Source organism: Numida meleagris, chromosome 4 (genome assembly GCF_002078875.1).
Source record: "Numida meleagris isolate 19003 breed g44 Domestic line chromosome 4, NumMel1.0, whole genome shotgun sequence".
Classification (NCBI taxonomy): Eukaryota; Metazoa; Chordata; class Aves; order Galliformes; family Numididae; genus Numida; species Numida meleagris.
In genome coordinates, this window is record NC_034412.1 from 74,868,066 (window position 1) to 74,891,796 (window position 23,731).

The 23,731-nt window shown below is 41.9% G+C and overlaps 1 protein-coding gene across 17 annotated transcripts in view; it reads left to right on the plus strand.

The window, feature by feature from the left end:
• Window positions 1-23,731, plus strand: part of LOC110399162 (amyloid beta A4 precursor protein-binding family B member 2-like) — a 115,664-nt gene that overhangs the window by 55,838 nt on the left and 36,095 nt on the right. For 8 of the 17 annotated variants that reach the window (XM_021397406.1, XM_021397411.1, XM_021397421.1 and 5 more), the window contains 2 exons: window positions 4,905-5,003; window positions 14,891-14,997. In XM_021397406.1, the coding sequence (XP_021253081.1) occupies window positions 14,952-14,997 (46 nt within the window). In that variant the 5' untranslated portion in view covers window positions 4,905-5,003; window positions 14,891-14,951. Of the gene's footprint in view, window positions 1-2,029; window positions 2,219-4,904; window positions 5,004-14,890; window positions 14,998-23,731 lie in introns of all 17 variants that reach the window. The other 9 variants (XM_021397420.1, XM_021397413.1, XM_021397415.1 and 6 more) reach the window with 4 other exon arrangements.

Sequence of the window (23,731 nt, forward strand, 5' to 3'; positions counted from 1 at the left end):
GCTGTGCTTTTGGCATAGTAACTCAGAGCCACTGGCTTCAGCACAGGTGTTTTCTCAAACAGTTTTGTAATAGCAGCTATTTGTCTATTCTGTATTCATCTGTTTGGTTTTTTTTGTTGTTGCAAGTTCAACAGCAGTCATGGTTGTAGTGATTCTGAAAGCTGGAGGAAAGGAGAAGGCTTGGGGATTGGAAGTGGGAGGAGAAGGGTTCATTCTGCCTGGGGCATGCTGGGCACGGGACAAGCCCTATCCCAGAGCATGGGACTTGCACACGGGACCCCACCAGCCAATCAGTCTGCATAACGTGATTGTACCTCGGATGTGTGCAAGGCTTTGCTTGGAGGATTGAATCCTTATTGTAGAGCAGGGATGTGGTGTGACAGAGCCCCTAAGGAATGCTTTCACACACACAAAACTGCAGTGCTGGCTGGAAAACCACTGGTGGATTTCTTTTGAAGGTGTTAAGGAGGAGCACAGGTACCTGTAAATTCCTCTTCCTGAGGCTGAGTCCTGACAGGAGTCAGCCCAGTGGTTTTCTTTTGCTGCTTCAGTGTCTGTGGTGTAGCACAGCTTAGTGAGAAGTCAGAGCAGAGAAAAGCAGTTAGTCGTGCAGTCAAGGGCCAAAATAACACCCTGGTGTTTGGGAACAGCCGCTGGCAACCAGGAGATGTAGGCATCACTGACTCTAAAGGGTTGGAGTGAGGTTGCCAAAATGAGAATATAGACTGGGTCCAGAATGGCCTGAAAGGCAAGTCTCTTGGCTCTGCCCTTTCTTCTTCTTCTTCCCCCTTGGTGCAAAACTCTTAAACAGGAAAAAAACAGAAACATCTTCCAATTCCTACTTTGAACATTTTTTTATTAAAAAAAAATCACAAAAACAAGGGGTACAGGCTTGGGTGTGGTTTGTTAATACCAAGCTTTTCTCTTGCTGTCTCTTCCGTGGTGGCCATGAGGCTGCCATGCTGTGTGGGCAGGCAGGAGACCCGTCCCCACGTTCCAGTTTGGCACAGGAGATCTTGGCCCACCTCTGCCCTTTCCAGGAGCGTGTCCCGGTCTTGTGCAGGGCACTGGGGCTTCTGAGCTCTCTCTGCAGTGCCACCTTTTACAGGTACCCTGCGCCAGAGCGTGGTGATGGATGCTCAGCGTGGGAGTGAGAACTGGCTCACAGCACTGGCACATAACAGAAACTGCGTTTCAAATGCCTTGATAATTCCAGCAGATCAGATCCGGATGTCATTGTCCAGAATATTTTTTCACCAGGAAGGGAGAGGGTAGGACTTCTCTTGCAGATGATGGATAGCTGAAGCTCTTCATTTTGGTTGTATTTTTCTGAATTCGTAAATAGTGCCATATGTATTGTGGTGTTTTAGGCACTAATTGTGGAAAAAAATGCTTCTGAACATAGTGAAATATGATGGGGTACATGAGAGCCTCCTCTCTTGCATCTTCCTGACCTTCAAAAACTCGTGAAGGTTAAATGCCATCTAAATGATGCTCTCTTCCTTTCAGCCCTCTAGGGCACAAAGTGAATTAATGTGTAAGATTCTTCCTTCTGTGGGTTTGGCAAAACCTGCTGTCAAAGAAGCTCCAATTTCTTTGCAGAATAAGAAAGGTACTAAAAACGTCAGGAAATTCTTGAGGCAATGACAGCAGCTTTCTCCCTTACCCCTTTTTAATGACTCTTCTACCCTTCAGTGTGTCGTGAGCATCCTTCACTTGTGTCAGACTGAAGCTCAACTTGACGATACACATGGCAGCTTTCGTACTTGAAGGAAATCATCATTCCTATTTTCTTGTTGTTGTTTATCTATTTTCATGCTAATACCCCTAGAAACAACAGAACAAAACTCAGCTCCTCCTTCTCTCCTCCTTTTCCTTTTGAGAACCCCCAGCAGACTAGTTAAAAATGGACAGTGCGTTTTTTAGAAGGAAAGAGAGAATAATTCATCCCTAAAATAGCTGACCATGCAGTACTTATTAAATATTGATGTTACTCTGGACTCCTTCTATTCTTCTATTTTTAAACTAGGGGAAAGAGGCGGAAAGTTTAACGGAGGAGTGTGTGAGATCCTTCAGTCCCTGCTTGAAAGACAATTTAAGGCAATTCCCAGTCTGATAACAGGAATGCAGCATATCCTGCGTGTCTGTGCAGAGAGAACTGGAGGATAGTACCTGTTACTGCTTCCGTACTGCTATTGTTTCACTCATCACTGTACAGGTAATATCCTAAGTCTCATGCATGACTGCTAACTGCTTCAATTATAAAAGCATGCAAGATGGTCTGAGGGTCAAATACTGCAAATCACAGGGAGGTTTTGTCAAGTAGACATCACTGTTTTGAGAGAGCTACAAAAGTAAGATTTGTGCTAACATCTCAACAGGCCTGATAGCTCCCCAAATCTTTCCTTGCTAGTTGCTGTTACATGTTTCTACTACATCTAGCAGGGATGCTCTGATTTGTACAAGGTCGTGTTGCTTGGTCTCCGTTTCTGAGGCTGGCTGAAGGCAAGTCACAGGTCTCTGTCCTATGGAAAGCCAGGAATATCTGGTCCTGGTTTGAGTGTACGTGACTGTCACTCCATCTCTGTAAATAAAGGAAGTAGAGACCACTGACATTTCTGAACTTGCAACTAGTACTTCCTCAAGCTGCCAGTTATTTATTCCATAATTGCCTGTGGGCATTAAGCATGTGCTAATTGGTTTCTGAAGAAAGTTATCAGTGCCTGCACATTACCTGCCTTCCAATTTACAGCTTTTAGTGAAATCCCAAATAAATAATTCTGGTTTGTATAGGTTTGCAAAACAGCTTGCTGCATTGTTGGCTGTCCAAGGTGTTCTTTGAAATTAAGATACACAAGCAGGAAGGGGATTGCAAAACCAATCCTGTCTTCATCCCACTATCATTGTTTTCAAACCTGACACTTTTCAAAGCAGGCAGTATGGTGAAAGCGTGGTTGGAGAGGTGGACATGTCCTGCAGGATGTGGAGAGCAGGGAAAGACTGCTGGGGTGGGGAAGTTCCCAGCTGGAAATACAAAATGCTGGTGTGCACTGCTTCAGGAATTTGTCAGCGTTATATCCCTCTGGATTCGAAGTTGGATGGCTCTTGTCAGAACTCGGGGTGGCAACTTCCTGCCAGTAACTGTTCATGTGAGGAAGAGTTCTCCCAGGTGGTTTGCTGAGGCACTGCCATAGCTCGCCTTCCCTGTGAGAGCTGGGACTCAGCTCCAGTCTCCTTCCATCTTCTCCTGTCCACTGCAGGGAGGGAACAAAGCCGCTGTAAGCAGCGATACGTAGCTGGTGTGCTTTGACAAAAACTGCCAACGTTGCAGAATGTCGCTTACCAAGGATGCAGGTAGCAACTGCAGCCTTCTGCCTTGGCTGTCTGTCGTTTGAGAGCTCAGTTACGCCTTCCTTCACGAGCTGCAGTTGGCATTTCGGACTTTTCTCAGATCTCAGAACTGGCTGCTGAACGCGCATCAGTTTCAGTTTAAAAAAAAAAAATTGTCTTGGTCCAGACATAAAATGCTTTTTGAGTTGTTGTCTGGTTTTTTATTGAATTAAGCACTATTTCTGCTGCAGTTACGCTAGGCTTGATCTAGGGCAAATTAAGTTTCATGTACAGGGTGAAGAGGATTAATTATAAGAACAGCCACACCAGCACAGATGGATGCATCTGTTTGTTTCTCTCAGGAAGAAAACACTTAGAATGAATGCGGGTTAAACCAGCCCGTATGCCTGGTCTGTGGAGAGGACTGAGGTTCTCATGCTTACCCCAGAAAGTCTTTTTATGTAAAACCTGTGAGTCTCAGACAGAAGGAAATGACAAGTTTCTTGGCTTTGCTGGCATGAGGATGTTAACGTAATGCGTGTTCTCTCTGTTACGCTGAAATATGATCGCCTGATACAAAAGTCCACAACTGTGCCCATTAGATTGGGCTAGAATATTAGTCTAACAAGCACCAAGCATTGTTCAGTTTCCTTCCTGCCCTCTGGAGGAGGTGTTTGGATTTTTGCTGTTGTTTTTCTTAAAGCACAGTGTTATTTAAGTGTAATTTCTTTATTTCTTCAAAAACAACTTAACATTTTTAAATTATTTTTCATCTTGTTTATAGAAATATCCATTTCTTAAGTTTCCAGATGACACATAATTTCAAAGAGGATGTTTTTATCTCTCTTAAATGATCTCTTCTGTCTTGGTGCTTACTGGGATTTATAGTTCTTGAATTCCTCTTAGAACAAGGACAGGAAAAAACAAATCTCTTTAAAATGGAATATGATTTGCCTTACTTTAGGCTGGCTTCTACTTTTTAAAAAAATGTTTTTGAAGCTGTACAGCAGATGAGATTTCTATCTTTGGTCTTTTGCATGTTTATTTTCTCCAGATGGGGGTGGGGAGGGAAACATAAAGTTGAATACTTTGAATCCTAGAGCATAGTCGGACTGATGGATCTACTGCTTATGACAATGAAGCATCTGCTGATAGGGAGATAACATCACTTCCATCACTATGTGGCAGTAATTCCAATATATTTTTCAAGACCGAGATCTACAGTATTAATATAATCATTTACCAGAGGATAGGCAGGTTGAGGCCTGACTGTGTTACAACAAACTAAATTTGCAAAAATAAATTAATACTTGTTGTTTACTGAGCACAAGCATAGCTGAGGAGTTTTTTGCTCTAATTTGTAAAGTGGTTTATGAATGTGCTGTTCATTTAGCTCTTTTTTCTAAGCTGTGGCTCATCTCCTTCATCTGAAGTCACTTTCTTACTGATTCTCAGTGTTTATGCATGGAGAAACCACAGGTTTGTAATGTGGTGCAAAGTGTGAGAGTTTAAAATCCCTCCTTGATTTGTCATAAGGAAGAACTTTTAATATGTAATACGTTTTTGCTTTGCAGCTTTCCTCATTTCTTCATTGTGACCTGAGAGGGTGCTGGTGCCAAGGTACCAAGAACTTGGTGTTCCAGTACAGACTTTCCACTGGTGAGCTGGGGAGAGTAAGTCTTCTGCTATATCTCATATTAATGTGTTAAATATGTCTGAGAATCTACTGGGGCTGGAGCAGGAGCTCCTTCTGTGCTTTTCTTGTCCTACATCTCAGATGCTGTAGTCTTAAACTTCTTCCAGCACAGACAGGAGATATCCATATTTCTATCCAGTATTTATGATACTTATAATGATATTTGTTAGCAAGGATGTCCCAGATCCTCTAGTACTCCAACAAGAGCAGTAAGTGGTTTATTTACTCTTGCATATTTTAGCTTTTCTAGCTCTTTGTGCAAAAAAGCACTGCAGCTTTGCCTTCTCATGTGAGAAAGGGTTGTATGCATCAGAGGTGTCTTACAGAGGTGCCATTCGTCTGTGGTACCAGTATATCTCCTGATGTGGACACTCTTAGTGGATCTCAGTGGTCTTTATAGCAGAAGTATGGTTTCCTGTGGTGTGTTTTGGTGCTTGTAGTCTTTGGTTAGACTGTGAGCACTTGCAGTTGGGCTAAGATGGAATCTGATTCAAAGATGGAATCTGAAAGCCCTGGTTTGTAAGTTCCTGGTAATGTGCTGTAGTTTCCTAGTTATGGTAACTCTAAGTAGGATAGTGACTTTTATGAGCCAAAGACTTGAACTTGACATGTTCACTAGCAGAACAGGAGGAAGAGCTGGAGGGCACAAATCATAGGAAACCTGGCTTTGTCAGATCCAGTGTTTGTGGGAAAAGTAGTGTTAATTTTTGTCCAATCCAAAATGTCAAGAACCTGTGTCCATCATATGTAGGAATAATACTTGCTGTTGAATCAAGCAGCAAATGGCTTTCCAGATCAGCATGAAGAGGAGCTTGATGAGCATGAAGCAGTTGAGGGGTTGTAAGTAGCAATTTCCTGCTGGGTCGCATTGGTTATGTATGACCCCTTTTTCCAGGCAGAGTTTTTCCAGAGGAAAAACCTGGCCTATGATTGGAAAAACCCAGGCATATGACTTTAATAATTTGGAGAGCAGTGTTTTGTTTAACTAGTTCTTGCTTGGTGTAACTATTTGGTTGAGTTTTGAGTTAACTTGATTATTTTTTTTAACAGCTGGGAAACTATTAAAGGAATAATGACTAATTTGATCAGTAAGTGTTCTGGAAATTCCTCCTTACTAATGAATGCTTTCAGACTAAGGGAGGAAATGATTGCTGTGCAGCAGAGTGTCTTACTTCTAGTTTTATCTGACAATGTTACTGTGGTCAGATTCTGGTGAGGAGATGCTGGAATTTGGAACCTGTTAACCATTTCACATCAAGTTTTGTGTGTCACCTTGGAGAAGATGCGTGGTTTTGCTGCTGAAAGGAAATCTTGAGTCTGTGTGCTTCCCCAGATCGCAAACTTTTGACTTTGGTGAAAGTGCAGTGTTTAGATGTTGCAGAATCCAGTAGCCCATGGAGACTACCGGAGCCTTGATGAAACTGCAGCTCTGCGACCCTAGATCAAGCCAGGAGCAGGACTGAGCTTGTGGCCCCAGCAGGGACACAGCCAACCATAGATACTCATCTTGCTGCATAGATCAGCGTAGGCAGGGACACTCAGAATTTGTGCAAATACAAACATAGCCTGTGCCTTCCCTCAGTCTTGTCTCTAGCTGACCAGGAGGAAAGTTTTTAGTGGGGAAATATGCACACGTCTCTGGGGCCAGGGCTGGCCATGAGCATTCCAAGGAATGTGGCCAGATCCCTGGCTGGAGAACTGTGCAGCTGTGTGTGCTGTTAGTATTTACACGTACACCAAGTGTGCTATTTATGGTATTTGCAGGGTTCAGTTGAGCTTCAAAGAAGAAATTAGAGGGGTATAGAGGCAAAGGGGATAGGAGAGGGCCAAAAGCATCTGATTCCTTGCAGGAAGGTGAAGCTGAAACTTACATATCTAATCCATCCCGAAGGCTCTATTGGAGCCCTGCTCTGCACTAACCCTGATGAGCATCTAAGCCCCAACCCTACTGCTTGCCTACTCCTTCCCAGCAAGGTGGGGAGAGAAGTGGAAGGGCAAAAGCAAGAAAACTGGTGGGTCAGGATAAGGACATTTGAATAGGTGAAGCAAAACTACGTGTGCAAGTTTCCTATTTGTACAGACTGACTCCCTTCACGCTGCAAAGTGGTCTGGTGAGCTGTTTTCCTTGGCTTATTGATGTGTCACATCCAGCCCATGGGGTTGAGGTTCTGGAACAGCCCTTTAAGGGCTGGGTTACTGCCTCTGATGGGGTTATTGGGGTTCCCTCACTTGCCATTGTGCATCTGTGCTCCCTTCTGCATGAAGATGAACTTTCTATCATGTAACCTAATGTGCACCAGTGCTTATCTGCTTCACATGAGTGTTACTCCCAGGCACTTTATCTTCTGACACAAAACTATAAAACCACAACATCTTGTCTTTGCTACATGCATGTAATATTTGTGCTTAATGTGGCCTTGTAGTTACTTGAAAGTAGAGCGTCTACAGAATATGCCTTAAGAGTTGAAGTCCATGCCAAGAACAAACTCTGAGTGGACGCAGCAATAGCTCAGGTTGTGCTTCAGATGCATCAGCATCTGCCTTTTGTGACCCAGTGGCATCTCTGCTGCTACTAAAGGAGTTCAGCTTGCACAGCTATATTTCTGCTGAGGCATTAATTTCTGTAAGATATGGGCCTCTTTGCTAGGGGCTAAGCTAGAATCGTTAACTTGTTTCAGAGGCTCGGAAGAAAATCAATGGTTGCTCCCACCTCAGATTGCATGACCTCTCCTTTAGTTAAGTAGTTTCTCATTAAAATAGTCATTTAAAACTCTTGAATACAGAGCTATAAGGTTGGTGGAATCTGACCTTCAGGTCCAAATGTGGCCCAAAATACATGTATTCTGTCATATTTCATAGGGAGGCCAGGAGCTGAGTTTCTTGTGACCTATTCCAGTTGACCTCATTTTGGCCTGCTTCTGCACTTGCTGCAAAGGAGCTGAGATCTGACCAGCTCACCAGTAGCACTTGTTGCTTGGCAACTGGAGTTGCTCCAGGCTGGCTGCTGCAAGCCCTTTCTTGTGGCATGGCAGAGGCTGCAGAAAAGCTGCTGCTGTATCTTCTCTTCACCTGATACTGGAAAAATAGCCACTTGTTTGTGGAAAACTTTATTTACAAAATCAAGTTGTTTTCTGGTGTCATAATAGCAGCACTGTACAGTGGGGTGTAAAGGGAGCCCTGGAGAAGGTCTTGGTTTACAGCAGGTAGGTGAGATGGACTTAGGTTAGCACCGTTGTTGTGCTTCATCACCACCTTTTGCTGCTGGTACTGGGCAGAAGATGTAGCAGTGGGTAGTGCAGAATGTGGCTCAGCCATTTTTAGAACCTTGGTATATCGTACTTCTCCAAAGAAGTAAATTTCTTCCTACCATTATCAATTGTCCTTGCAAACCATGGACATGGCACTCACCTTTCCAAGGGCATCGTGGAGAGACCTGACCAAATCATAGCTGGTTGGTTTTCTCCAGACCCATCTCCTTGTCAGTGGTTTATGGGCAGGTTCGGCCCAGTTCCGTAACGAATGGGTGGAGGACCTGCAGATGCACACCCTGGGAAAGGGAAAAGGGAAAAATGGTAGGGAGATGGGCCTGAAAACAAAACAGTGGCAATGATCTGAGGAGAAACAAACTAATTTACTAATTAAGATATCGGAATGCAAAATAACACAATATAATACAATATAATTACAAGTTAAGCTAATAAATACAATAAAATGAGAGAGAGCGTCCAAAGTTAAGGTAGGCCTTACTCTAATACCGACAGTGAGACGGCTGGGGAGCGAGACACTGCCGGGACGAGAGATGGGCAGAGAAGAAGGAGGGACAGGTCTCGTGATGTGTGAGTTTTTATCTTTCCCTCTGACCAGAAAACGGTAACAGGGTTGCAAAGCCCTCTGGGGAATGAAGTAGTTCTTCTCTTCTGAGAACCAGGTACATACATTACATGATGTTATGATGTGGAATACCAATAACCGAAAATCATAAAATCATCACACTCCTTTGTCAAACAATGTAAAATGTACCCAAGATTAAGTTAATTATACTTTTTTAAAGCATGTTTAAAAAAAAAAATGTTCAAGAAACAACCAGATAATAGCATACCTTTTTGTCATCATTTTTAAGAGATGGTGGGACTAAACAAGTGCTTTGGTTTTATTTAAAAAAAAAATAATCCTGTATCATTTTCAGTGTAATTACTACTTAGTAAACTTTTTCAGAAGTTTTTTTACAACATTGCAGAAATCATAAGATTTTGTTATAGAGTGTAGTTGTAGTCTATAAGTGTAGTTTCTGTAGCTTCATTGTGGGAAGATGTGTTAAAAAAAAATAAAAAAAAAATTGTGTGGCTGATGTACAGCTGTTAAGTCAGTAGAGGTGTTGTATGAAAATGCTCTGTATCTGATGGCTCTACTACAGAACCAGCCAAAATGGGAAACAAAGGAGAGTTTTATTTTGTGATGCTGTATTTGGATGCTGCAGTGCTGTTGTCCATATGAATTCGTGACTTTCAATTTCTTATTCTTTTGTATCTCTGTGGGGAAGGGAAAATGAACAAAAACTAACCAAACAAAACCACCAGCACCCTCTTCCTCCCCTAGATGAAAAAGCAGGGCTGAATTGTTTTCATTTCCAAAATGCAATCTAGTTGCTTATTCCTACATATAAACTCTATTCCTTCATTGCAAAAAAAAAAAAAAGTACCATTAATAATGTTAGAGTGGTGTCTATTGTCTAGTTCATGGTGTATTGTGATTTCAGATGCTCCGTTGTTCACTGCACCTAGACAGAAGGCATTTAAAATTAAAAATAATTCTGAATCGTGCTTCAGAAACTGTTTGGCCGCTTTCAGTCATTTCTGGTTTCAGCTTCAGAGAAATAAGTTGTGCAGAAGGCAGATGAAGTAATCTGTTTATAAAGTTTCTTCGAGATCCTTTTAGATGAAAGTCATCTTATGGTTTGAAATTTGATGCCCAGAATCTTAGTTATCTTGTTTTCACTTAGTATTTGTTCTCTGGATGTGCTTGTTATTCAGTAATCATGCAGTTTTATAACCCTACCGGATTCTTGTCCTCAGCTTGTGGTTTAGATTCTCGTTCACCTCCTGGTGAATTCTGCAACTTCTGAACAATGGTTTCACAAAAATAAAATTAAATAATTTAAAAAATCACCCTAGAGGACTAAAACTCTGGAAGGTATCTCTCATTTGGATACTTAGCCCCAGCATATTATCCAGTTCAGAACTTTTTAGATGAAGATCCACTGGATTATTGTTAGATAATTTTGCACTCTTTTGGAAGCTGTTCTTGGACTGTGTCTCTCTGATGTTAGGTATGTTCTAATTTCCAACCTAAATTTAGTATTGACTGCTTTACATATGCTTTCTTCTTGTGCCAACATTAAAGTTTTTGTAGCTACTCTCAGCCTTCATTTTGCTTTAAGCCAAGCTCTTAATATCCTTGTACAAGATAGGAATCTGTTACCTTGATTATTTTCCAATTTCCTGTGTTTTCCATTAATCCCTCTGGTGTGTGAGAGACCAGATGCTGCTGTGCTGCTTTGGATGAAGTCTGGGCATTACCTAGCACAATCATGCCAGTGTTTTCCTAGCTGTAACCAGAGAACCTATTTGCCTTCCCCATGGATGCGTCGCACTGGAGGCTAAGCAGAGGTCAGTGCCCTGCTGATGCACCTAGGTCTCTTTCTTCCATCATTTCCAAACACTTGCATTGTGGCTCAGCACTGACAGCAGAATTTCTTAGTGATCCCCTGAACAGCTGACCTTGTGCTCTGTGTTATTTCACTTAATTACTTTCCTACTAGGCTTCAGCTTTCAGTTTTCCTTTTGGTGACTGCATCCTTTTCCTTGCAGAAGAGCTTCCATATTTTGTGTCACCAGCAGATTTTACTAACACCTTTCATGACAAGGTCACTAATGACAACATTAATTGCAATTTTCTTTCATCATCCAGTGCATTCTACTCTTTCATATAATTTGTATTTCCCTTTCTCCCCTGATTGTGGCAAAAGGTGACTAGAAGTTCCCTGTTTGCTTGCACTGAGCCATTTCATAGAATCATAGAATCATAGAATGGCCTGGGTTCAAAAGGACCTCAAAGATCATTGAGTTTCAACCTCCCTGCTGAGTGCAGGGTCGCCAACCACTAGACCAGGCTGCCCAGAGCCACGTCCAGTCTGGCCTTGAATACCTCCAGGGACAGGGCATCCACAACCCCCCTGGGCAACCTGTTCCAGTGCGTCACCACCCTCTGAGTGAAAAACTTCCTCCTAATATCTAACCTAAATCTCCACTGTCTCAGTTTAAAACCATTCCCCCTTGTCCTATCGCTATCCACCCTCGTGAACAATCATTCCCCCTCCTGTTTATACACTCCCTTCAAGTATTGGAAGGCCACAATGAGGTCTCCCCGGAGCCTTCTCTTCTCCAAACTAAACAAGCCCAGTTCCCTCAACCTTTCCTCATAGGAGAGGTGCTCCAGCCCTCTGATCATCTTGGTCGCCCTCCTCTGAACTCGTTCCAAGAGCTCCACATCTTTCTTGTGCTGGAACCCCCAGGCCTGGACACAGTACTCCAGATGGGGCCTCACAGGAGCCAACTAGAGGGGGACCACCACCTCCCTCTCCCTGCTGGCCACTCCTCTTTTAATGCAGCCCAGAACATAGTTGGCCCTCCGGGCTGCCAGCGCACACTGCTGGCTCATGTCCAGCTTCTCGTCCACCAGGACCCCCATTTTCTTGGACCTTTCTTTGCATTCCCTCTTGTTTACTCCTCTGAGGCAAAAATTTTGTGCTTCCCTCGGCACATCAAAGTTCTTCACAATACCTTTGATAACTGTCCATTCTCTAAGATCTTTGAAAAATACCCTGAGAGAAGTTACTTTGCCTTGTCTGGGCTCCGAAGTTTGTGTAAGTGTCTGAGACCAAAATCAGGTATGAAGAAGATCTGTACTAATATCTTCTTATAGCCTCCCATTGCCACAGGTAAAATAGAGGAACAGCTGATGCTGTGGCTCTTTTGCATTGCAGACTGGGGATATAATGCACTGATTTAAAATAAAAAAAAAAAAATGGGAATTGGAACTCTGTTGACAGGAGGAATCAGTAATAAGATTTGAACATAATTTTTGATTTATTTTAGTGTTTTACTTTAAAGGTAGAAAGAGTGGAGACTGCTTGGGTCAGTGCTGGAAGAAGGCAGAAGGTAGCTGTGGTGACAGGTGGTGGACTAGATGCTCTGAGGGAACGATTTAAAGAAAATCTGGTGCAGGCTGTGTGCTTTTATTACAGTGCTGCTCTCCTGTCCTCGCACTCTGGAAAGCAGCTGAGCTCTGTTTCACCTTGTGCTCAGCTTGTCTTTGGAAGACCTTCCAGTGATCCTGGGAGCTGGGAGCAGCCTTGGCTTGAAGCCCTGCTCTCCTGGCAGGGTTCTGCCATGCTCATGCTCTGCAAAAGGGTGAAACACAGGAAGCACAGCTGAGATAACATGAATGGAAATGGGCAAGCTGGATAAACTGGTGCGAAGTCATTCTCTTGGGTATGTTTCAGTACGTAATGGAGAATACCAAAGTGAGAAACATGATGGTTTTGTTTTTGTTTTCCTATTTGAACAGTTAATGAACATTTTCAGTTTAGCATATTCATCAGCTTGGAGAAAGTTTAGTGCATATCATTAGTTAATTGAGAGTTGGCAAGCCTGGAAGTGAGGACATTTTCAGAGGTTTCCAATCCTGCTTTGTCTCCACTTCTAAGTTTTGCATCCATTCTTAGAAGGACAGCAGCAACACTGCGTTCATTCCTACAGCATGGAAAGATGTGGAGTGTGATGAAATGCTGTAGCAGAAGCCCCAGTTGTGCTTGAAAACCTCCCACAGAAAACAAAAGCACAGAGGCATCTGCAGCTTCAGAAGAAGTGAATGTCTTACGCAGAATCAGAGCCAGTCATTCTGTAAAATGCTGTTCTCTAATCTTGGTGTGAATGAGATTCCAAAATGGCCATTGCAACCCTAAATATTGCCCTCTTGTTTCAACCTTTGCTGTCAGAGCTGGCTGATGCTAACTGCTGCGTGCTGGGAGCTCTGCGTGAACACATGCTCTGCAGTGGGGCCTGGCATGGGCTGCACAGCTTGCCAGGATCCCCAGCTTTGTATTATACATGCACAAATGTACAATCATAATTGTACAAAAGCTGTATGTGTGTACGCAAACGTGCCTTCGTTTATCTCAAAATGAGCCGTCAGATGCATAGTGTGAAAATTCTTGGGTTTATTGTTTTAGTGCCTGAGCTCTTTGCTGTAGCTGGCCTGTCTGTGCAGGACCTGTGTGTGGGTTTGAAACAATGAAAGGCATTCTCTTCCCTGTTCCCAGCAGAATTATTTCCTGATATTCAAAGCCATGCTTTAAAGGCAAGATTGTGCTTTTGTCAGAATATCACCCCAAGAGTATGGGAATGTGATTTCTTGAGTAGCTGTCCCTTGAGAAACTTTGCGCAGTGCTTCTTTCCTGCTGCGTAGCTGCTCATTACAGCTGCTGGATGATGGAGAGGGTCTCACTTGGGTGACTTCTGTCATTTGCAGTCTTTTGTCTTTTTTCATATCCTTTTTCTTAGGCTTGTGACAGTAGGTCTGCTGGCAGTCTGTTGTATGAGCTTTGGGTAGCCAGTATGCATGTATGTAGACCTGTGTTTGAATGCACACATAATGTTGCCTGTTGGGGTCCAGGGAAGGCCAAGGAGTCAGTCGACTGCCATTTCACACCCTCATAAGCAGCAGCATCTGCAAGCAAATATATAAGTGAAAATTTAAAATGTTTAATGTTCGTTAGAAGCATGGAGGTTGAATTGGGTTGTTTATCCTACAGAATGTTCTAAAGCAAACTTGATCCTACCCACCCAGTATTTGAACATAACTCATTAATATACATTTTTTTTAAAAAAGCAACTTTTTTTTTTCCCCACTGGTGTCAGAAGAGCCATACAAGTAAAATGAACTCTTACACAGCAGTTGTAAGAGCTGCAACAAGCTCTGTAAATAAAATGGTTGTTGGCTGCCCAGGATGAGTGGCTGGAAGGTCTGTTGTGCAGCTTTAAGAAAAGCCTTGGCATCAAGCAGGTGGTAGATAGAAAGTTCTTAATTTCATTTAACTGCAAAGATGTAAGAGTCACTGTAAGGCATGAAAAAGAAACCAAGGGATTTCTTGTTTTTTTTGACTAAGGTATTTTATGCTTGGTATTTTATTGGTTTGGTAGCATTTTGATTGAGCTTTAGGATTTGCAGTATGTTACTCCGGGCTGACCCCAGCACATGCCGTTCATTTCTTGGTCACCTGGGGATTTTGTTACTGTAAGAAAACTGAGGCACTAGTGTTGGACTGCATTCCTGTAAAGACAGGAAGGGTTTTCAGAGACAGACTCAAAGCAATTGATGTTGTGTGGCATGGATGAATTTTGCTTCCATAGTAAATATGGAATGTTGATAAACTTGTTGCTTATTGATTGCTGCGCAATAATTAAAATGACAATGTTAAATCTCACCTGCTGTCTGGCTGTATTTATAGCCAAAAGCAAATTCTCTCTTGCAGTGTTGTTTGTTCGATTGGCATTGTGGGCCATATTAAGTTGCTGTATGACCTGAGACTTCTCTGTGCCTTCAAATTTATGTAAACTTATTAATGGAGGCCAAGCACTAATAATAAATTTATGCTGCATGTATAGCACAACAGTTCATCTACTCTGACAGCATGACCATGAATAATTTATAAATGTAGTTAGCCTGAAATTTGTGGGGGTCATTAGCATTTTAATGAAAAAGATACAGCTGTTGTACTAAATCTGTGCTCTCCTCCTCCCCCAGCTGAGCGTTTCGATCTGCGCTGGGAGCAGCTGACAGCGCGCGGGGATGTGCTGACGGCATTATGGGCAGGCGCTACCCAGGGGCTCACTATCGGCCAAGCAGCTCATGTATGTATGCAACTGGTCTCATTTATTGGTCACTTGATTGCTTTTGAAGGCTGCTAAGTTCATAAATTTAGAAGAAGTATTTATAAAAGAATGCTGACATATTATAATCGATGCCAGCTCTCCTGTGTGTATACCCAAATGGTAAGTACATTGATTAATGTTCAAATTGCAAAGGTGTCTTTGAGAACCTTAAAAATGTTATGGTTTGACTTGACTGAACCTACTGCATTGCTCTGCTTCTCTAACTTCATTTATTGTACCATTCAAAAATGTAGCTGCTGTTTCTCCTCACTCCCAACCCAAGTGTTCAGTACCAGATACTTTCAAATTAGCAAACAACTTGAGCCATCAGTGTGCACTATTGCTTTAACTGCTTACAGTTGCCACTAACAGCTCCAGTTCAGATTATTTATGTATTTAAGGTCAATCTTTTTCACACTGAATTTCCTCTGAATTACATCCTTCTGGATTATATTATGTTATCTTGTACTGAAGGCAGTCTTCAACAGAAGTGAGGCTTCCTATGGGAGCGTTGCCACCAAGCAAGTGAAACCGTGTAGTGAGGTCCTCTATGCAGAACTTTGATTTGGAGTTTTTCTTAACCTCATGGCTAAATCCTAGGGAACGTTTACTCTCTGCTGCTGACCAGTCATAGGTGTTACAGAGTATACTAAAATGCATTAGAGGCAATTTCATTAGTACTTTTCCAGAGAGCTTGCCTTGGGCATTAATGTTGGGATATTGTGAATGCTAACACTGGGGGAAGAAATGGCTGTTACAGCTTTGATACATCTCCGGTGGTCACCTGCAGAGTGGCACTGATCTGTCTGAATCGCTTGATGTTTTACCTAAGTGCTAGCCTTCAAGCCTGGCCTTCCAAGCATCCTGCAAGGCATTAAATCCACATCTCTGCCTAGGCTTGAAGCACAACTTTGAAATGATCCTTTGTAGCGGCAGGTAGTGGGGTCTTTCTACAAGAAATGGCATTTACCTATTGCCAGAAGAGCCTACAATATTTTTCTTGTTGTCTAGTTGAACAGCTGCAGGCAGTGAAGAACTGGCAAAGTTCAGAAATTTGTGTCAGGAACAGCTGATGTCAGAGGTCCTTGTTTGAGGGCAAGGACACCAAAATACCTACTTCATGATTGCTTTATTCTTTTGTTTATTCCAAGTTTTCTCTTCCCTTAACCTGTCATGGTTGCTAAGCCTCACTTGCTTTCTTTTCTTGTTCTGCTGTTCTATGATTTGTGAAACTTCCTAGTGCCTAGCATAGTAAGTGCTTTGTGCATCTAGCAGTAATGGCATTGAAACTGACCAGTCTTGGGGAATTAGATCTCTGACAGCAGGTTAGATCCTAGTGAAAGTACTAATAAAATGCATTGTTTTGCTTTTGCTTTCTTTGCGTAAATAATAAGTAATGGCAGCGTCTCAGTTATTGTATTTCAGGAATCACAGTTGTTGCCATTAAAGGAAGAACTTTACCCTCACTTTCTGATCTTGATGATGTAGTATTGAGGAATTGGTGCAGTTTTAAGCCTTAATCAATTACTTTCTATTTTGTCTATACGTATGTGTATAGATAACTACTACCTTTCTGTAAATAAACAAAATCTTTGAGGGGAAGAATTAGGTCCATGTGGAGTATGGCACTTCTTTTGCTCCTTTGGTGGTGAGATGACCTTTCAGCCATTTATGACATTGACTGTTTTGTTCAATGATTTCATAACTGTAGTGAATATAGAGTATTGTGTACTCTTAGAAAAGAGTAATAAAAGGTTTTATATGCAAGGAAACATAGCAATTTAAATAGAAAACAGCTTATTTGAAGCCCAGTGCTAAGAAACATATTTGAAATGCAGATGCTGAAGGTGCAGAAGAAGCAAGATATTTGAAATGTAGAACTGAAAGTAGTGAATTTAACAGGTACCTGCTAATTTTGACTTTTTAAACATCTAGTTAAAGAACAGTGATGTTGCCTGATTACTGGGCATGAAGAAAACAGTCTTGGGTGTATCCCTGGCTCTACTTAACACTGTTTGTCTTGACTTCACACTCAACAGGGAGCCTCCCTCCTCTGCTGTTCTGTTGTTGTTTTTCTACAAAAGTTATAGACGTAAGACTGCAAAGTCTGCAGCATGGAGAAGCTCGGCTTTGTAAATAGTGTCCTCCTTCACGAATTTTCTTGAGCTTCGTTCATATTTTTTATCTCTTCTAATATTTGCTCGTAAAACCACTTTTCTGCATAGGTTGCAGTAGCTCTCCTGAAGAGACAGGAGTTGCATTGTTTATGTAGCTTCAAATTTACTTTCGTACTGTGGCTAAAATGTTTGTTCCGTGCACAGAGTTAAAATCTTCTGTATGACTGGAAAAACCTTCTAACGGGATGTCTGTGCATATTCTGCCCTCAGCATAACAACTCATTTGCTTTACTTGCTTGTATTTTGTATGATACTGGAATTGAAGCAAAGAATTTTGTTGGAATTTGTTCCAGTCCCACTTTGCTGTCCTGTATGCCCTCAAAGGCATGAGCGCAGTTTAAAACATAATTAAATGCACAGTGGTTATATTTTCTGAGAGTGCTACAAAAAAGCAAATGTAAAAAAACCCTCCTTTTTTGTTTTCTCAGAGGACAAGTGAGGAAAGGCAGGAAATTTCTGGGCGGTAGTTTCAGTACTCACTGACCTTTGGAGCATGCTGGGTGGAGGCACAGTCCCGTGGTGGCAAGGACCTCCTCGCTTTTGTAGCTCTGTCTTCAGCCTTTGCTTCTGCAGAAGAGAGCACCGTGTCTGCCTTGCCTAAGTCACCGTGAGAAGGCTTTGATTTTTGAAGGGAAGAGGTGGATTTTCTTTTTCCAAACTATTAGGCATGTTTTATTTAAAAACTACTCAGACTAGTGTCCATATAAAATGATTTATTGATAACATTCTGCCAATACGATTATTAGACTTGACGGGGGTTATATTTCAGAAACTTCTGATGGCGGATGGTATTCCAAGAAAACCTTTTGTGGGAAATAGCTTTTTAATGAAATGTTCATAAATCAAGGATGAGGATGAAAGGAAACATCCCCTGTGAGATGGCACTCCCTGGGCTGTGGAGGGGAGATGTTTGAGTCTTGGTTCTTCTTGATTGTCCTCCTGCACTAGAGCTCTTACAAACAATTCAATATACTTGAGTATAGAGAGAGCAGGATTGATTTTTATAAACCTGGGATTTGGTTTTCCTCCAGGAACGCTCAAATTCCTGCTCTTTCTGTTTAACTTGCCAGGGAGTACCCAGCTGCAGCCTTTTTTGTACTGAGGTGATTTCCCACTGCCAGTCTTCCGAAGGATTGTTGCTGAATGAAAATACTGAAAAGCCTTAGCTTCACTGCAGTGAAATAAGGAAACAAATGCTGGAATGGTGACATAAGTAGCAACAGAACCCTGGATAAAACCTCAAGTTTACAGTCTCACCGCTGGTCTCAGCAATTACATTGCTATAATGATGTATACAAGCTGGAGGGAGAACTTCCCTGGCGTGGCTTTGGGTGTTTGGTGTGGAGCCCCTACTGAAGCAATAAAAAATGACTTGAGGTAGCCTGACTGTAGGGAGTGTAGCCACAGCACGGTTCCTGGTAGAGGTGTCCTGGTACAACTCTGTCTGCAAAGACCTGGCCTGTATGTCTTGGTATTTCTGGACCCTGGTCTAAAGTGCACTTGAGAGAGAGTCAAGTGTCAGCACTCCTGAGTTCATGCTCAGGAGGGGCAGTTTTCCTAGAGTTGCCGAAAAGCTGCTGAGAATCATTGCTTAAATGTGAAAAAGGGAGAAATGCAGACAATTAATGGAGTAAAATTTACAAAAGCACCCAATGGCACATACACTGCTCTCCCAGTTAAAGCCTCTTTCATTTGACTTTCTACCATTCCTAGGAAGCTCTATGGACACTTGCATGACAATTTCTTTGAGGCCTCTTGAGAAGTCCTGACACAACTGACTTGGAGTCTACAGAGAGAAAGGTTCCTTTGTGAGTTACATGGTGCTCTGGATGCACAGTGTCACTTCTGCTTTTTCGTTTCTTAGCATGGTTAAATACTATACTAAGTCACTACTGTACACCAGACCCCTGACAGTTCCCCTTCTTTTTAACAATAAACTGTTATAAAGCTGAAGGTTTCCTGGAGGACCACCACATTATGGGGTTGTATGCTGTGTGCTTGTCTGCTGTCACAAGAACTTCAGTTCCCTTAGTATAAAAGCACACTGTGAAGCTCTGAGTATGTGGGTAGTGACAGCACAAAAGAAAGGAGTAGAATATTTTGGCTAGAACATCAAGGCCTTAAGACTCATTGAAAGCCAGGCCAGTAATACTACCAGCTTGTTCTTTCCCACTTGTTTTAAGGCTTTTACAGCCAAGTTTGTTGAAACTGAGCACACTTCTAGCCATGCTTTAGAGGAATATAAATGTCAGTCAGTGCTGTTGCTTTTTTATGTTCTCCTTCACTTTATTATGGATTGATCCATTCAGTTTATGGGGACCATAAAACAAGTACACTTCGATTTTATTTATTTTATGAGCATGTGTTTTGTTTTATATATGAGTTCTGTGGGTGGAAGTTTCTCACTGCAGTACAGCAACATTCTCAAGGAACTCTGCTTGCTTCAATAGGCCAAGATTAAAGTTTTTCCTATATTCTAGTGCCATAATAACGTTTAGGAGACTTACTATAGGGTATGGCACCCTTAATCATCTCTCAGATATCTGACAACTTTAGCAGAACTGCAGCAATTGGTTCATAAACTGTTTTCCTATTTGTCCCATTAAGGTTTTATTGAAGATGATGTGTAGCCTTATTGGCAAATGTTGAGCCTGGCTGACATTGTTCTTTGTATAATAAGCTTTACTGTAGCTTGGCTTTTAATGGAAGAACAAATTATGAACTAGAAATGTGGCCACAGTTTCAGGTTTGGTGAAACTTCTGCTCTGAAATACATTTTATTCCATTACTAGGAGTAAAGGATATGTGGTAACGACATGTGAGCCCAGCTTGAGGAAAGTTTTAACAGATGTAGTTAACAGTGTAGATATATGATGTAATAGCCTTGCTTAGGTGAGATACAGGATGTTTTTAATATGTGGAACAGAACGCCACGAATCTGTAATTCTTTCTCCCTGATAGTCCATATCATCATATTTTACAAAACCTGGCAATCAGTATAGTGCTCTTTTCTGTTAGTAAGACTTGGACTTTATTTTAGTTCACTTGCCTCAATTTACTGTTAGTGATTTCAAGTGATCTGCAAACACTATGAATGAAATGAGGACTTTTGATTCTTTATATTTAGACTTTTGATATATCTATGTTTTTATTCTTCTCTCTTTTCATATAGAGTTGTACAGTCTTCTGAAAGATTGGCCCATTAATTTAGTTTTCTCATTTGCATTTTTAGGCTCAACTTAACAGTAAGTACAATCTTGCGGTAACAAGAAAAAATAATTATTTCAAATGTATTTTGGGACCTCTGCTATGAGAACAGTGATAATTGCTGGTTCAAAGCTATTACTGCCAGTCTGGGTAGTTGGAGGGTAAAAATGTTTCTGGTTAAACTTGATAAGAGCTTAATGTATAACTTGCCATAAATTTATTATCTATAATTCAGTGGGCAGCTGAAGTTGTTGCAGGTGAAATTCTGAACCCAGGCCATCACGAATTAAATTGGTAACATGCAATAATTTAAAAAGAGAACCTGAAGTGTTTGCATTCATATGCATGCGATTAGTTGTTTTTGGAGAAGCTGATGGTGCTCGGGTGTACGCAGTGCTGTTTGTGGGCAGTCTGCAAACAGCAGGGCTACAGACAAGGTGTGTTGGAGGTGGTTAATGATGATCATTATTTAATGTTTTTTTTTTTTTTTTAATTTTTATTTTTTTGTTCAGCACAGATGCTCTGCTGAAGCTTAGCTCATCCATCCTATCCAGCAGGGCGTCAGTTAACTTTTTTTTCCCTCCTTTTGTTAATAATGCTGTGACCTATGCTCTGTCTCATCTCTGCTTTCACTGCCTGTCCCTCCTGACCAAAGGGCTTGGCGTTGGGCTCATGCCATTGGAACAGTTGGAACACTGGTACTGGCAATGGATGCTGCCAGTTCTTCAGCCCAGTTTGGGAATCAATCATCTTTTTAATAGTTTTGCTTCCTGATTTAGGAGTTGTCAAATGATCCAAGTTAAATTTATGTGGAGGTTGAAAATTCCCTGCTCTGAATTCGATCTGAATCACTCTAAGTCAGTTTATGTGCCCAGCCTGTGACCACCAATTCTTTTCTGTTGTTTAATGAAGCACCTTCGTAGACTGTGTGTCCTACAGAGCATGTTGGTTGCTTTGTTTCCCCAGAGACAGATTTATTGTAGCTTTCTTTTTTGTATGTTATCATGCTTTGGTTTTAGTAATTCCAATCAGATTTAATTGCATGTTGTTTACCTTAAGGGTTAGTAAATGCTATTTTTGCATGGCACTCAGTACTGAAGTTGCAGGATACAGAAGATTAGGTCCATCTTCGTTTATTGATCTCAGCTGCAGAAACCTAAGTTACGATTTCTGAGTTTGTCTCAGTCTGTATAAGAGGAAATGAAGTGTGTGTTCATTCATGTAAGCTTGTTCCCTAGAGTAAAGCATGCATTTAAAGTAGGGTTCTTTGTAAGTAACAAGGTCTGAGGTATGATCTTTATGGCAGAAACTGTGTGATAAATACATTGATTTAAAAAAAAAAAAAAAGAAGATAGAGATACTAAGGCTCTGGAATTTTTATTTACACACCAGGATTAAAAAAAGACAGGATTAGTTAGCAGATGTGGCTGTAACCACATAGCTCAGATGGCAGAAGGTCCTGATAGCAGTGCTTGCCGTAGCCAACAGATAACGCACACTCCATCTCCTTGCAGTGACAGCACTGATTGTGCCTGCCAGACTCTTCTATTCTGCAGGGGGGTGGAAATCTGATTAAAGGAAGAAAATTGAATTTGAAGAAGACTCAGTATCTTGTTTTTGTGGTACTAAATGCACGCTTAATCCTGATTGCATGCCGTGGTTACGCAGTATATAAATGAAAGTGCTACTCTTTGTTTCTGCAAGTTATCGCTTGACTGAAGAGTACTCTGAGCAGCATGAGTTGGCCCAGGGAGTCTGCAGCCCCATGTTTCAGGCACTCAGATATATACTGATTATTTACATCTGTCAGTCTTCATAAAATTATAAGGATACGAGCAGTAAATCTAGCATTTTTCTTGATTTTTATTTTATTTTCTCCCTTTGTAGGTGTTAGAATCCCTCAGTGAGAGGCATCTTGTGTCTTAATTCTTGCTAAATGAGGAATTTGACTGGAAGGATGGGAAGAGGAAGGGAAAAAATGACAAACGGCAGTGCCAGAACTAATGGCAGGGCTTTAAGTTGTCTTTTCCTTAAAAAACAGTATTACAGATGGATCAGCATTATGGGTTTCTGTTAATAAGAGCATCACAAGAACAGATACTACTGCCAGGCTGTTGGCAGCGTGGTCGGCTCTAACAGGAGAAGTGTGATTCTGAGGCAGCAGAGGCTGGCAGTGAGCCTCTCTGGGAAGCAAGGCAGGAAGCTGGTTCCTACATTAGCAAGGACTGGAGGGGTGAGGATGGAGCCACCAGGGTGGGGCATGGAAGACCCCCTTGACAGACCCCTCCTGTCCTCAGCAGCTCTGAAATCTGTGATGGAACAGCCTGCAGACAAGTGAGAGGTTACGTGCAAGCTGATTGCAGGTCAGCTCCTGTCCTGCTCTTGTGTTCCCCAGCTGTGTAGTGCTCTGTTGGCCTGTGGGGCCTGGTTTGCTTTGCTGGCTGTGCTGACCTTCCTCCTTCTGCTCCCAGTTTGTCCCAGCAGAGAAGTGATGCTGCAGTGAGCAGAGGGAGGAGAATCACAGCCCATAGGAGCACCTTCAGTTGCTCCCCTCTATTATAGCTACCATAGTTCTTTATCCAAGTGTTTTTCTCTCTTCTTTTCTCTTCTGAAAACATTCAGTATCCCCTGGAATCTGTGTAGGCAAAAAGGCACGTGGTGACACTTGACAGGATGGAAACTGCTAGTCCTCATTCTCATTTCAGCTTCTTCACAGCTGGACTTCACAAGGAGGTTTTCAGCTGATACCTAACTGTTACCATTTTGCTGGTTCTACTTGAGTAAAAATGCAGATGCAAGAAGACTGCAGTAGTATACTTAAATAAATTGATGTTTTAACCTGGTATTTACCCTTTGAAACTCGAGGATTAGCTAGTACCAAGTTGGAATCGTTCTCTCCACCTGCTCAGGCTTTAATGAGGTAAAGTCTGCAGGACCTGAGGCCATAGCCCCATTACTTCATTTTGTCATTGAACGTTTTGCCTTCAGTGGATATCCTTGCAGATAGGAGATCTGCCTTATGAAAAGGTTTGTACTATTTCTTTCCTATATTTCCTTGATGTAACTGCAGAAATAGCCATAGGTGCATAGAAATGCCCCTGGCTTCCAGTGTATGCATCATTTGTACCCAAACCAAAGACCTTAAAGCAAAAATAGCTTACCTCCAGAGAGATGTCCATGCCAGGCCCCATACAGGAGGCAGCTGCCCAGTTGCTTGTTGGAATTCTCTCCTGTTGGATGTGCCCTGCAGACTGTGCTCGCTAGTTTCATGTGCTGGATCTCATTCTGCAAGTTGTTCATGTGATGATGCCTTACTGCTGGGTTTATCT